We start from the raw sequence: 16,447 nt of genomic DNA, 5'->3' as shown, positions 1-16,447 counted from the left end.
ATAAAATAACAGAGTGGCTGTTGAGAAACTGAATATAGGAAGCTTAATTATAAATCATAACTCTTATACAAGTTTTTGAATTACTGGCTGCTGGTTCCTGGTCAAGCACATTTAATTCTGTTAATGTATATTAATAATACTGATTGTACCTTCTGTCTGTTTTAGGTTTAACAATGCATCTAGCTGTCAGGGTGTTGTTGGAACCAGGGCTTTAACTAGACTAGTGCTGTTGATGGGGGCCTTTAGGAAAGAGGCTCTACTACTTTGCTGACTTCTATTGCTGTTAATATAGGACCTAATTATGAAGGACATTTCTTCTTTTGAAGAATACTTTAAAGGAACAAAGTTTGTCCTTATGTTACTGGTTGTTTGGCCCAAGTTTACATCATAATTCATATATGTGGAAAGAAGGACAGATCTTCAAATTAATATATTTTGCCAAAATGTTGTTAATCTTAAGACATTTAGATATTGGCCAGCTGACAGGTAATTTATCTGCCAATGTTAATGCCTTTACTTTCGTAACAACATAATGGATTATTAGAACATGCATGTACATGTCATGGATGTGTTAGCATAATAGTGCTCAGCATTATATGTTGATGACATGAATCAACCACTAATACATGAAGCAGTCATTCACAATATCATGTCATTGTATATAGAAGTGCTCTGGCCTAAACTGGGTCCAAAGTGTTTATACTGAGGTTTTATATTTTTGTGTTATATTGAATTTTTTAGTCTTTGATAATAATAATGCAATTTTTTATGTAAATCTGTAGCAATTAACATGACGCTGGTTATCATCCAAACAATCAATTAACCAATAAAGGTATTATAGTTTGTCAATAAATGATAGAACGTAGTTGAGCAATGAATTATTTTGACCGCCTATGACAAGTGGCCACGCGTGGCTAGACTCCTATTTGCGTCATGTTAATTATATTTCGAGACGTATAATAATTTTTGAATCTATTTTTGTCTTTCTTTTTTTGTTGTTCGTTGTGTGTGTGTGTTGTTGTTTAGTACAGAGGAAATTGTTTTACATATAGGTATTAAATCTGTTTTGATAACATTTTGAAATATTGCCTTGCATTATAGAAAGGAATCTCCATTTGTAAAGATGAGAATGGGAGGTCACATAATCATGGAACCGAGGTCAATTATGGACTAATGCTTGCTTTGTTCATACAAGTTTGTTTTATCTTTGGTAATTGTGTATTGTAAAGATAGCTGCCAAATAGCCTTCTAAGACATAATGGTAGGAAATCTGAAGTGCATGTTTTGAATGTCCATGTTTTGTTCAGAAGGTGAGAGTGTGCCGTTTCTGTTATCCTTTCATTATATTGTGCAATAATATTCTAAGATCTGTTTGAAATCTTGAACATTTTGTGAACCTGATTTAGTCTAGTTGTTTTCATTTGTAACAGAACTGTGAGTTTCTTTCAAAACCCTTGGTCTATTGCTCTGTTTAAAGCATGTGCCATAACTTTGTCTTCCATAATGGCTGAAGCTGGTTAAAATCACTAGATTTTCTTTATTGATTTTTATCTTATGTAAAAAAGCTTTAAATAAGTTTTTCAGGATACTAAGTAACTGTCCATTATAATTTACTTGGTACATTAGAAATAAAGTGGATGGGTCAAGTTTGTTTGTAAAGAAATGGTTGGAGAGTGATGTTTTGGCCAACATGTGTACATGTAGTTTTAATAGTAATAAAAAAGGTTTTCTGAAAAAAATATTCACTTTCCAAATCACTTGTTTGTGGGCTCAGATGCTGGAATGCAAAATTCTTCCGATCATCATGAACTAAATCTGATGTAACAGGATGTACTTAAATTAAGAATCATGGTTTAAGCAAACCTACAAGTAAGTCAATTATATGTGTAAATTGTATTGTGTTCTTATAGTACTATGTATGAGCAAATCAAATAACATCACATATTAATATGTTATATAATTTGTAATGTGTACATGTATTCATGTAATATATCTTAGTAAAACATTTTGAAATACAGTATAATTGAAATAATAAATGCTGAAATGAACAAATGTCTTCTTTTCTGAGAGCCATGTATCGCCCCGGTAGGGAGGGTGCCAAAGGTGGTATGCCTTCTTTCCCGAGAGCCATGTATTCTGCCGAAGTAGGAAGGGTGCCAAAGATGGTATGCCTGCTTTTCTGAGAGCCATGTATTCTGCCGAAGTAGGAAGGGTGCCAAAGATGGTATGCCTGCTTTTCTGAGAGCCATGTATTCTGCCAAAGTAGGAAGGGTGCCAAAGATGGTATGCCTGCTTTTCTGAGAGCCATGTATTCTGCCAAAGTAGGAAGGGTGCCAAAGATGGTATGCCTGCCTTTCTGAGAGCCATGTATTCTGCCCGAGGATGAAAGGTGCCAAAGGTGGTATGCCTTCTTTCCTGAGAGCCATATATTCTGCCCCAGTAGGGAGGGTGCCAAAGGAAGTATGCCTTTTTTCCTGAGAGCTATGTATTTTGCCTGAGAAGAAAGGGTGCTAAAAGTGGTATGCCTTCTTTCCTGAGAGCCATGTATTCTGCCCCAGTAGGGAAGGTGCTTAAGAAGATATGCCTTATTTTCTGAGAGCCATGTATTCTGCCCCAGTAGTGCGTGTGCCAAAGGTGGTATGCCTTCTTTCCCGAGAGCTATGTATTCTGCCAGTAGTAAGGGTGCCAAAGGTGGTATGCCTTCTCTCCTGAGAGCCATGTATTTTGCTCCAGTAGGGAGGGTGACAATGGTGGTATGCCTTCTATCCTGAGAGCCATGTATTCTGCCCCAGTAGGAAAGGTGGTATGCCTTCTTTCCTTAAGAGTCGTGTATTATGCCCTAATAAGGTGTTCTAAGGTAGTATGCCTTATTTCCTGAGAGCCATGTATTCTGCCCCAGTATTCTAGCTATTTTTTATTATACTCTGCCAAAAGGCGAAAGGGAAATAGTTATGATAGGCATGCATGTACGTCTGGGCAATCTTGTACGGAGCATAACTTGCAAAGTCTTTGAGGTATTGTCTTCAAACTTTATATACAGTAAACTTCAAGTGCAGTTCACAGAAACTCTGTATCTCTGGGTGAAGTATTTTTTGGTCATTCCCCTTTGTTGATTTTCATACTTTTTTTTCCAGAGCATTACTTAAGTCATTGAGGTATTGACTTCAAACTTCATAGATAGATCTCATGAGTTCAGTGCACAGAAACCATAATCTTCATCATTATCCCGTGGAAACTGCTGATCTAAGAGGAGTGATAAAAAACATGGACTCTCTTTAAAACTTTTAAATGTGTTTTTTTTCCTTACTAACACATAACAGTTCCATTCTCTGTAGAAAAGGTACAGAACATTTTGTTAAACATAGGGGAAAAATACGGAAATCATAGTGGTTTAAGGATACATCGCTTTGGAAAATGGGATCCAAATTTTTATAAAGATCTATACACTTGAGTTACAGTGTAGCGTGGAAACGTTAATTTCAAAACATGTGGCGGAAATGAATATAAAATTTGTGTCGAATCTTTAAACTAGCGTAATTTTAACAGTAGGTAAATTTCCGAGTTACAATACAGACTTGCAGAACATGGAATATTTTGGCACTTTCCCCGAAAACATTAAGATCCCTTTTACGGTAACTTTAAAGTTTTGAATATTATCATGCCATTTCAGTTTTTGGTACACAAAAGATTAAATGTTACCATAAGAGAGTATAATTTTCCTAAGGAATGGCATTTAAAACTTGCAAGAACACTTTTAATTACCCCTTGTATATCACATTGAATAGTTAACCCCCCCCCCCATGTACCGGGTATGCTTGATTTTTTTGATTTTTTTTAACATAACATAATATTTATTCAGCATTAAATGACATATCATCTATAGCCAAAATGCAAAACATATGAAATAAATCATATGAAACAACTCATCGTGAAGAGCAAAGACATAGTCAATAGAGAAGTATACTATATATCATATCAATTCTCAACATAATTAGGTTCTGATCGTAACAAAAATGCATGATATAGATATTTACTAACACAGTGCATAGTTTTTCCGCTGTCTGAGGACAAAAGGGTAATAAATTTTTGTTTTGTTGGCCAATGGCAAAAGTATGGTTTAAAGAATTGTTTTCGTAGAGTGTGATATTTTGGACATACTAAAAGAAAATGATATTCATTTTCGATGGTATTCATATTACGAAAGGTACATATTCTATCTGTTCTTGGGATGTTATGATGTCTTCCCGTTTCGATTAATAGGTCATGTGAGGAAACTCGAAATTTTGTAAGGGCAATTCTATATTTATTTATGTGTATACTATCTAGATTTTTTTCTTGCTTGAGTTCATTTTTTAACATTCTATATGTATTTTTTATTAATGATGTATTATTAGATTTTAAAATTCGTATCCAATATTTAAGCATTCTTATTTTTCGTTCAGTTATCATCAGAATATGCACATTCATCATTAGTCAATTCGCCCAATTTTTATCAGTCTACAATAACGGTACAGCTTAAATGACGAATATTACTTCCACACAGAAGAACGACACATAGTAATGGTATTCCTGAGATGATATGTTCATGTTTGTACAGGTATTCCTGAGACGATTCTGTCATGTTTGAACATGAACATCAAACACGTTTAGCCTGGATTTAAGCTTCATAGCAGCATTTGAAAAGGTCACACCATCCACTGTCTCGACACCATTTCCCTCATGTACATGGCCAAACATGTGCACAACAGGCCTGAAAGGAGTGGAACAGATGTCTCATTACCACTTTTGGTTGGACTAACATGTATTTTACATACACACAAGTAAGCAGGGGCCACTTTCATCAAGGGATCTTAGTTGTACCCGATAATCTTAGAACTAGGAATAAAACAGGACTAAAAAGGAGGCATCAAGTTGATTTTTTCCCGTTTCTTCAAGTTTGTTTCCAACAGCGTATAACCAATTCTTACAAAATGTATATGTGAGTAACAAAAATATGAGACTAAAATAATTTCTTTATATGACTAAGACCAGATAAAGAATATAGTGAAAAGTATGGAGTTACACATGCCATGTTAAAATTAAAAAACATTAATTTATAACTTACTATGCTGTAATTAACAATTAGAGTAACTATTATCATTGCTATTCCAATTTGTTTTAAATGTAAAAAAAAATGAAAAGAGAAATACCTGATGTTTTTTAAAACAGCTTTCTTCAGATCTCGACATCCCCAATGTTCAGATTGAGCATGGACTAATGAACAGGTATCACACAAGCCCTCAGTTGCACCAAACAAATTCTTTAGTCCGGCAAATTTTTTGGTTGCCAAATCCAGAATACAAAAAGGAGGCATGTGTGTGACAAGAATATCTGTAGTTTCAGGTATTTCACTCCAAATTCTGTGTAATCTACTCATCTTCTTTGTGAATGAGTCTGCATATGAATACCATCTATTGGCAGTCCAAGGAGAACCAAATATATTTAATCCTTCCAACTGAACTGATTTGTCTTGAAGATATATGACTTCAGTTAGATGGCTTTCCAAGAACGCCTTGTCAGACTCACTAAAGCACATCTCATGATTGCCTGGTACCAGTACTTTGTGTTTAAATGGAAGACTTCCAAAGAAACTGTTCATCTCACTAACAAGATTTTGCCTCTCCCTGGACTTCCGTTTTAAAAATATTTTCAAACTGTACTGAGAAAAATCTCCTGAATGTATAAGAATGTCACCCTCTGGAATATTCTGTTTGTAATCATCATGTTGCATATGTGTGTCTGAAATATGCACTACTCTCACAATCCTGGCATTTGGATTCTCTGTATCCCCTACTTTATAAACTTTGTGTGGTAGTGGTATGGACATTTCAAATTTTTGCTGGAAATCAAGGCGACTATAGAACGTCAAAGGTGATGACGGCTGAAAACAAATAAATATTATATAAAAGACAAATAAAATATGTAATATATGTTGAAAAAGTTTCCACAATATTCAGCAGTATATTCCCCCCCCCCCCCCCCCCGATTTGGCCCGAAACATGTATTGAAATATACTATAGAGAAAAAATGTATGTACATTCACAATATGTAAGGCAATATTGATAAGCCACACTCCTTGGGCCATGCCCTTTAATATACATTGTAGAACATGGTTTCAACTTAACAAAAAATAAAATAAAGATTTTTGTGAAATGTAATAACAATTGACCAAAAATAATATTCATGAAAAAGAATCTATCTATCTAACCTTACTATTTTGTAACTGCCCATTCTTGGTTATTTCGTAACCATTGTGTTAGTCATTTCGTAACCGTTGACAAATCTATTGGTCATTTCGTAACCATCAGTTAAATATTTCAATGATACATAATATATACTTTAATATAAATAATAACATTTTATTTTCCAAAATAAGTTTGTAAAAACTATAAATGTTGAAGTGCATTCTATGATTATTACTAAAGACAAACTCAGATAGCAATCTACATTAAAGAAGCCATGAATTTAAGAAATACTTTCCTTGTATATAGTAATCCTCCTTATGTTAACTTTTGTTAATTTCTGCTTTTTCCTTCTAAGTGTTTAACAATTTATATTTTCATATTTAATTACATGATGTATATTTATTATTATTCCGTTACTCTTTATAGTTGATTTATGTTTTTGCCATATTTATTTTGTTAATGGCCAAAGGCTATTTTATGCCAATCTGCCAATGAACTTTGAACTTGAAACTATCAAGGTGTGAACAAACAATGGAATTAAGTAAGACAACATTAATTGCAATCAATTTAATAAGCACGACTAATTAACATTTAATTCAGAACAGAACAGAACAAAATAGTTATTAGACTTAAGCATAACAAGCTTATCGTCATAATAACATATATACAAACAAAAAAACATATATATGGCATGCAACAATTTTAACACAGCATATTATACGCTAAATTCATTTGATTTGATTGTTTCTGGGATATACTTGTGAGAATGAATTAATATTATATGATATAATTTTTAATTGAATATTACATACAGTCGGACATTATTTAAGATTGATCAAACAGTTATCATGTATTGGTTATGTATATAGCCGCATATGACTGCGTATAATGGGTAATGAAAGTATATTTGATTACATTGTAAGTACCACGAAAATGATGCAAACATGTACCGAAATAACAAAACATAGGGAAAATACACCAACCCAATATGAGTTTTTACCCTATCAACAATAAGATAGAAAACATCCATGACACATCACATTATATCAACGAATCACGAAGTTTGAACGCCTTATCACAATACATTGCTAATTTTCTAATGAGTATTTTATTACTACTTTGCATCAATAAAATATATTTTATCAAACTAATATGACTTTCCTGCAAGTGTTTTTTGCAGCTTGAATAAAAGAACCGTCACTGGTAATCAAAGCACTGACGCTCAATTGAGTCAATGGTAATTGTTTGCAGGAATTTGTGGGATATTTCCCTGTTGTAATCTTGGTTGCTGTGCAATTTGTATTATGTATTGAGCAATAAACTTAACGAGGTGATAAGTGTGCCATTTAACACTTCATTAACGGATGGTTACCAAATGACCAATCGATTTGTCAATGGTTATGAAATGACTAACACAATGGTTACGAAATAACCAAGAATGAGCGGTTACGAAATGGTAAGGTTACGAAATAACCAGATCCCATGTATATACTATACAGTATAGTATGTCCTTTGGTTCGTTTCATATTAATTAAACTGAATCTTACCTGGATTGGTCGATTACCTGGTACGGTAATGTCGTTGACAAAACATCGTAAATATTTATCGGACCATGCATTCTTAAAGTGGAACTTACAAATCTATCACAAAAACCTGAATAATATGACTTACATGTTACTTTTTTCCAACCCGGATATAACGAAATACCTATGTCAGATTGTTGTTTACATTGGTGACGCTGTACTTTTACCGCATTGTAAAATCTGGTTTTTACTTTAGGTTACAAAACACCTGGCAGTCAAAACACATTTATAAAGTGTAACGGCATTGTGTACACACCGGTCTTACTGACTATTTTTGAGACCGGTGTGTACACATTGGTGTAACGGTCCATTGTCTACCACTCACAGAACAAACACTATCCAGCCTTAATGCAAACATGTGTAGTGATACACTCCAACACGTTCCTTAACTTGGCTTAAGCTAAATAACTTGGTTTCCACTAGCGCGCCCCCTCTAAAATCGTCCAAGTTTACTTTTTATGTCAATATAGGAGAAACAATGCGCTAAAAAACATCATTTTCGACTACAACTTGTTAACATTCTCTTGATTGAGTAACACCAAATCCCCATGGATGCAAACAGTTTATGCCATATATATATATATATACGTCCGGTTCAGAGGGAGAGGTGCATCAAAAGGTTGCACCATGAAGTTACGCCCTCTATAACGTTAATTCCTGGATCCGCCCCTGGTTTCACCATCAAAAGATAAACAGATGATTTAACATATCTTTTATATCTCACTCAATAAACATTTATGCATCATAGAACAGAATAGAATATTTATTTAACTTAAGCATATAAAGCTCATCGTTATAAACGAAACATAAAATATACATATTACATATTGCATGCATGACAGAATAAATAGAGGATATTTGTTTATTTCAGTGTAAGATTGTATTTTATTTCACGAGTGCGATAAAAAAAAACATATTTTCACGAGTGGCGAAGCCACGAGTGAAAATGTAGTTTTTTATGATCGCGAGTGAAATTAAATACGATCTTACACTGAAATAAACAATTTTTCTGTTTCTTTTATGCTTATTTTCGGAGTTTTTTTTTTTTTTTTTTTTTTTCTGAATTACCCTCTTTTTTGAAAAGTATGTGCATGAGGGCCGCTACCCGTGGGGCGCCCCTCATGCATAATTATAGCTGTCAACTTTTCTACTTTCGGTTTGCTGAGAAATAGTTCTCTGCTATTCATTCTTATAGCTTAATATTCGCTCGTTTTTTATTGCAAAGCTTTATGAACAGTATACAAAGAAGTATTATTAGTGCACATATGTTCCAAAAAATAATGAAAACACTTTTTATTTTAAGATGGGCATGAATACATAACCAAATTACTACGCCGCTATTTAAAGAATGTAAAGTTGGAAGGTCAAATGTGTTAGCAAAACAAATGTGGATACTCATTGGATTTTAACCATTCGTCTTAGTTTAAGACTGCATGTACGCGTGTTTTTATAGTAAGGCCAGAGTTTTTATATCTTTAGATTTACGGGAGCGCCGTACCTAAATATTGCAAAACCCAAATAAAAATAAGAACCAACTGGTGTACCAATTGTCATTCATTATCGGTCTTTTACCGCATAAACCACGTAAACAGTCGGAAATACGCGGGGGAACAGAACAGGTACCCGTTACCATAACAACGTCCTGTCAAAAGTGAAAGTACTTTTTGTCATACCCCTTATTTCTCGCAATTTCTGCAGCTATATCTAGGAATATTTTACAACAAAAAACGTTCCGATGTTTATGTTTCATTGTTTAAATCAAACCGTGGTGAACTTAAAGCGTGTTTATTGTTGTTTTTTTTGTAGATTCAGTATGTTGTTCGCGTTTCGTGGAATGATTGCGAAACTTCCGGTCAAAATAAGGAGACAGAAATTCGTGGGTTGTATTGTCTATTAAAAGTCGTTGGCGCACGTCGTTTATTAACAAGGATGAATTGGATTACAGCGCAAAAATGTATAGCTTCTGACAAACACAAACTGGAAAATGATATCGTGTTCATCATAGTCAAAATGGATATTTTTTTCTGAATTTGACTCTGGGGAGCATTGAACACACTGCTTCACGATCACATATTTGAAGAGAAAAACACAAGGTATCGTGATATTCGTAGTTGTTAATTAGTTTAATAATGATTTCGAATTTAAATCGTTATAGAATACTGAAAATGATGTAATAATAACATGTCGATGTGTGTTTCCGATAAAACAGAAAAAAATCTGAACATAAGATATCTGGCAGTCAGTGCAAGAAGTCAAACTTATCCGTTTCTTATTGCCAACGGGCATAGCTGGAATTAGAAGGATATTTTTCAGACTGATTCTAAAATCAGTTCTTAGACCTGGTTTTTTGAAACATATAACACTTGTAAAATTTATCTGAATGCTCCCGAATTTTCTTTGGTGAAGTACATAAATGTAGATTTTGACTGTCTGTGTATCCGTAAGCCCTGTCAAACTTTGAAGTGAAGAAGAATTTCCATCAGGGCTTCTACTTTTTTTGGGTTATATTTTCTATATAAAAACCACATCACGGTAAATTGTCACGGTGCTATTTCGTTAAAGACAGAAAAAACACATTTGACCTCCTTATTATACCGTGTCTGAAACTGTGTTCAATGTTTGATTACTTCACAATGGAAAGGATATGCTTATATTGTGGGCAAAAGGTTAGAATTGGCCATTTAAACTTCTTTATTACACTGACATGTTTCATAAAATCCATGGGTTGATAATATATGCACCTCATATGCATAGATGCATTCGAACAAATATATACAATTAATTTCAATGAGCGCTTGAACTCACAGTGTTGAGGTCAATATTTTCAGTCATTAAAAGGATCTTTTAATTATGCTTTTGAAACTTTATGGTGATCTATCACGCTTTTTTCAGCCTATGAAATAGCTGACACAAGTAAGGTGTGTTTTGTCTTCATGATATAAGAAGTTTTAAAAAATAAAAAAAATCGGTGAAAAATCCGTTTTATTTTTATTTATTTCTCCTTTGGGACATTTTATGCATTTTATTTTTATTTTTATTTCCTCCTCCTTACCCAACTTTTTGAAAAATCTCCCGTAAATCTAAAGATAAAAAAAACTCTGGCCTAAGTTTATATTCAGTCATCTTACTGTCAGAGACATGTCTGTTTCGCTTTAAAATGTTTGTTTTCCAGATAAAGAGTAAATGCCACGCTAGTTTGTTGACACATTTTGAGGTGTGGGTGGGGTAAAAAATATCGGATCTATCTGTAAATTGTTGTGTGAATTCTCCAGGAAGCTCATTTTACGTACTACAACGGTTAACAGTTCAAAATACATTTGAACGATGATATAAAATTTTATTTATGTTCGGACAGTTGTTTTTGTCTGTAATTTGTTTGGTATGAAAGCAAATGTTCGAACATTCAGCTTCAAAGATCAGTAAAATGTTTGATAAACGGGATAACCGGTAATAAACGGTAAGTTGTTAATTTCCAATTATATATTTATTTCAATTTATAAAACATTTCTTTATTATTATTTTTTTTATTTATTTTTTTGACATAATTTACTGAAGTCCAGTGTTCTGTTTTGATCAAGGCAAGTACATGTACCAACAAAGGAATTTAAAAGTAATTCTGAAAGTTGATATTTTCACTCCTTATTTTGCAGTGAAAATATCAAATTGATATTTTCACTGTTGTTATTTTACTGTTAAAACACCATATTTCATCGTAAAGCATGAAAGAAAATGAATTATTATGCAATACATTATTTAAAATCAAGTTATACAATATCGCGAAAAAACTAAAGCTAATATTTAGCAGTATATATAGAAGGAACAGTATCCAAAAGATATGGAAGATAAGAGAAGGCAACTATACAGTGTCGCGGACGAGGCGAGGAAAGATACCAACAACAAAGTTGTCCTGATCAGAGACAAACTCTTTATCAATGGCAAATTGTATACAGACATTACTCAAAAACACACATCTTATCAAAATACAACGCATAGGCAATCACAGAACCACAGAGACGAGCCGAGGTGGTCAAAAACTTACTACAGAAGTCGTGCCCCAAACACACAAGCTCCCTCTACAAGTAAACCTGTGTCAACTTCAAACCCGTTTGCGGTGCTCGACAGTCGTACACCGCAGAATACTACAACCCGGCGACCGACGTTAGCGGGCAAAAAGAAAGCCACGTCACCTCTTGAAACTGGCACTTATTTCAAGAAACCAAACTGCTATAATAGTGACTCTGATACAACTTCCGAAATCGACTTAACTGATTCACCCAGTTTACTGGATACACAACCTCCCCCACAGGAACGTGGCGATCAGGAGTCATTGACACCTTCCGATAATCCCGGGGCTAGCGACCAGACAGCTGATCAACGCCCCGAGGAAAACATGTAGCGGTCCGGGGAAGACGGCTATTACTCAAGTGATAATGGTAATCCTTGTGACAATTCAGAAAACGCCGATACTGATCATTGTAGATTAAAATTCTTGTCGTTAAATGTTGGTGGTGTATTAAGCAAAATAAAAACTCCAGACTTTATAACTGTTATAAACCAATATGATATTATTTGCTTGCAAGAAACCAAAACTGATGATACAGATTTTATAAGTATCCCTGGTTACTCTGTATTCATGTTCAACAGACAGAAATTAACTCGTTATCGCTCTGGTGGTATTGCTCTTATTGTGAAAGATAATGTATTACCATTTGTACAGATTGATACATCACCACAGAGCGACCTTATTAAATTTTTCACTATCTCGAAAGATATATATGGTTGTAATAGCAATATTGATCTTAAATGTGGTATTTTATATATACCACCCATCGGGTCAAAATACTCTCATGTTGACCCGTATTTTGAAATTCAAAATGAGCTGTTTAGATTTTGCTCAGAAAATGACCATATACTCCTACTGGGAGATATAAATTCACGATGCGGCAATTTGCACGATTTCACTTTCTGTGACAATGTTTTATCAGACCTATTTGATTTACAAAAAAAGATGTACAAAATGAAGATTCGAATGTACTCTACAATTTTGAAAAATGTAATATTTCTTTGCATCGACATAATATTGATAATACAATCAACCATTATGGAAACCAACTTATTGATTTTTGCAAAAATAATAATTTATTCCTATGGAATGGTCGCATCGGCTCTGACGGGACTAATCCTCAATTAACTTGTAAAAGTGCAAGCACGGTAGACTATATGGTATCTACGTCAAACGTGTTTGAAAATGTAATTAATTTTGAAGTGAAAGATTTTTGTCACTTACTATCTGATGCCCATTGCTCACTTACAGCTGTCGTAAAGTGTAAACACTACCCTATAACGGGAAATAGAAATAAATCAACAAAGGGCCCAAAACTTTGGGACAGTAGTAAATCAGCTAATTTTGTAGATAATATTGATATTTTAAAAGTATCAGATATTGAAAGTAAATTAGATTTGCTATCAGGAAATAATCAAATTTCACAAAACGATATAGATGATGTTGTAAATGATATCGCAATATTATTTAGCGAAAACGCTGTTACAACATTTGGTATGGTGCACAAAAGAGAACATAATGTCTCGACACAAAACGATTCTCCCTGGTTTAACAGGGAATGTCAAAACTTGCGAAATATTTATCACAAAACACGAAGGACATATAACAAGCATAAAACAAGTCATTTAAAAGAATGTCTAAGAAACATTAGTAAGCAATACAAACGCACAATGCACACTTCACAAAACAGTTATAATAATAACAAAATTAACAGGTTAAGGAACTTGAAACTAAATAGCACACGCAAATACTGGCAGATACTAAATTCTGAATATAAAAAAAATGAAGTAAGTGCAACACTTGGCGATTTTTTCAATTTCTTTAAAAAATTAAATGATAATTCAAATATACACGAGGATACGCAGCTTAACGAAGATATACTTCGTGAAAATGAAAACATAGATCCTACAAATGAAGAAATTAACAGACCATTCAGTGCAAAAGAAATATTAATTGCAGCGAAGGCGCTTAAATGTAATAAAGCACCTGGTATTGACAACATTGTCAATGAACATATTAAATCATCTGTACATATAATGCTACCAATTTATGTTAAGTTATTCAACTTAATTTTAGACCATGGTACAATTACAGAAAGTTGGACAGAGGGTATTATAAAACCAATCTACAAAAACAAGGGTGATTCAAAACTGCCTGAAAATTACAGACCCATTTCTCTTCTCAGTTGTTTTGGGAAATTATTTACTTGCGTCTTAAACACCAGGCTAAATAAGTATGCTGAAAGCAAAAATTTTATTAATGAAACGCAGGCTGGGTTTAGAAAGAATTTTTCAACTGTAGATAATATATATGTTCTTAAATGTCTGCTTGATATATTACAATCTAATAAAAAGAAACTATACTGCTGTTTTGTAGATTTTAAACAAGCATTTGATTCAGTCTGGCGAGTTGGACTTTGGAGAAAACTAATTAATGAAAATATCAATGGTAAATGTTTCAAAATCATTTTCAACATGTATGACAATATTAAATCAAAGGTTATGACGTCCGAAGGCACTTCAGATACATTTAGTTGTTTCGTTGGTGTACGACAAGGAGAAAATTTGTCACCTTTCTTGTTTTCATTGTTTTTAAACGACATTGAGTCTTATCTAAGTGACCAAGGTATAACTGGAATAACACAAGAAAGCACAATAGATGGGCTACGAGTATACGTAAAATTGTTCATACTTTTATATGCTGATGACACGGTTATATTCAGTGATAATGCTGGAGAATTGCAACATGCATTAGATGCTTTTAAAACATATTGTGATATTTGGAAATTAAAAATAAACACAGATAAAACCAAAATCATGATAATAGGCAAAGGACGACGATTGAACAATCTGAATTTCAAAATAGGAGACATTGTTTTAGAACAAGTTGAAGAATATAAGTATCTGGGCTTGTATTTATCGAGGACAGGATCAAATAATAAAACAAAGAAGTATTTAGCTGACCAAGCTACAAAGGCCATGTTTTCGCTACTTAGAAAAAAAAAAAAACTCACACTATCATTTGCTATTCAAATTGATCTTTTTGAGAAATGTGTAAAACCCATTTTATTATATGGATGTGAAATTTGGGGTTTTGGAAATATTGATGTCTTAGAAAGGGTTCAACTGAAATTTTACAAATATATTTTCAACTTAAAAAAATCTACACCAAACTATATGGTATACGGAGAAATCGGCATCCGGCCGCTATCAGTAGACATAAAAACGAGAATTGTATCTTACTGGGCTCGAATGATTGACAACAAAGAAAACAGTCAAGTAATAAAACTAAACTCAAAATTGTATGTTATACTTAATGAACTTGTTTCACAAAGACGTGTTAAATCACCATGGTTCGAAAATGTTAAAAATATACTTTGCAATAACGGTTACTCGGGTATATGGTATAGCCAAAGTTTTAGTAATAGTAAATGGCTTATAAAGTCTATGCACCAAAAACTAAATGACTGTTTTATTCAACAATGGCACACTGATATTGACAGAACCTCAGCATCGAACTTCTACAAAATTGTAAAAGTTAATTTTGCACAAAGTAATTATATAAATGATTTATCATCAAATTTAACTAAATCATTATTGTCCTTTATAAACAGAAATCATAGACTACCAATAGAAACGGGTAGATGGAATAACACTGTCATAAATGAAAGAAAATGTGTTAACTGTGATGATGTTGGGGATGAGTTTCACTATTTGTTCAAATGTAATACTTTTTCAAATGAGAGGCACAAATATCTTAATAGATATTATTATAACAGACCTAATACTCAGAAATTAAGAGAACTGTTTAACAACGAAAACAAGGAGGACATTCGTAAACTAAGTATCTTTTGTCATAAAATAATAAATTACTTTTCAAGGAAAAATCAAAGTTAGAAACGAATTCATTTTGGAATAGAAAAAAAAGAAAAAAGAAAAAAAGATCAATACATCATAAACTCTTGATTAAAAGCACCTTTAAATCGTTGTGTTTCGGTTTCGGCAAGTTTTTAAAATAGGTGTGAAAATATCATATTATATATATACGAAACATCGACTAGTGAAACCTTGCGCGTATGGATTGTCCGTACAGCTGGCGAAGCTAATCGATGGTACAAATCTAATAAATGACTAACCAAATTTGTTGTCCACATTTTATCTTTTTTGTAGTAGATACTTATGCTAAATAGATATACTCACACCTATAATTTGTATTAGTTTTTCATAAAGCAAACAATCACTAACCATAACAATGAAAGTAACTAGTCAATTTGATAATTGATTTATTTGAGCATTATTTCTTTCACTAATATGTCAACATATGATATGTACACACTGCAAACAGTTGTAAATAGCATTGTATATATTTGTTAAATCATTGTTATATAACATGAAACATAGCTGTTTATATAAATCCTGTTTCATCATATGCGTTAAACAACTCATTTTCTGTAGCTTCTTACACGTATACATTCTATAAATTTCTGTTTGTTTTTTGTTTGTTTTTTGTTGTTTTTTTTGTTGTTTTTTTGGGTTTTTTTTATTTTTTTTATTTTTTTATGTGATTAACACAGCGTT

At 33.0% G+C, this 16,447-nt stretch overlaps 2 protein-coding genes across 11 annotated transcripts in view; one reads left to right on the top strand and one right to left on the bottom strand.

The window, feature by feature from the left end:
* The window catches only part of LOC128230302 (septin-1-like), a 32,366-nt gene extending 30,330 nt beyond the window's left edge, over positions 1 to 2,036 (top strand). For all 9 annotated transcript variants that reach the window (XM_052942471.1, XM_052942468.1, XM_052942467.1 and 6 more), the window contains one exon: positions 166 to 2,036. The gene's annotated coding sequence lies outside the window, so the exon portion shown is untranslated. The remainder of the gene's footprint in view (positions 1 to 165) is intronic.
* Positions 2,037 to 3,288: 1,252 nt separating this feature from the next.
* LOC128230146 (metallophosphoesterase domain-containing protein 1-like) lies at positions 3,289 to 8,016 on the bottom strand. 2 transcript variants are annotated; one of them, XM_052942187.1, is made up of 3 exons: positions 7,896 to 8,016; positions 5,190 to 5,920; positions 3,289 to 4,750 (listed from the first exon to the last, which is right to left on the bottom strand). In XM_052942187.1, exons 2-3 carry the CDS (start codon positions 5,864 to 5,866, stop codon positions 4,618 to 4,620), a joined length of 810 nt encoding a protein of 269 aa, XP_052798147.1. In that variant the 5' UTR covers positions 5,867 to 5,920; positions 7,896 to 8,016; the 3' UTR covers positions 3,289 to 4,617. The 2 variants fall into 2 exon arrangements, with proteins under 2 accessions (XP_052798147.1, XP_052798146.1); XM_052942186.1 differs by having other exon boundaries at positions 7,772 to 7,956.
* Between the last annotated feature and the right edge of the window lie 8,431 nt (positions 8,017 to 16,447).

The sequence above is a fragment of the Mya arenaria genome, chromosome 4, assembly GCF_026914265.1.
Source record: "Mya arenaria isolate MELC-2E11 chromosome 4, ASM2691426v1".
Lineage (NCBI taxonomy): Eukaryota > Metazoa > Mollusca > Bivalvia > Myida > Myidae > Mya > Mya arenaria.
Note: the sequence above shows the minus strand (reverse complement) of the source record. Positions and strands in the feature narration are given on the sequence as shown.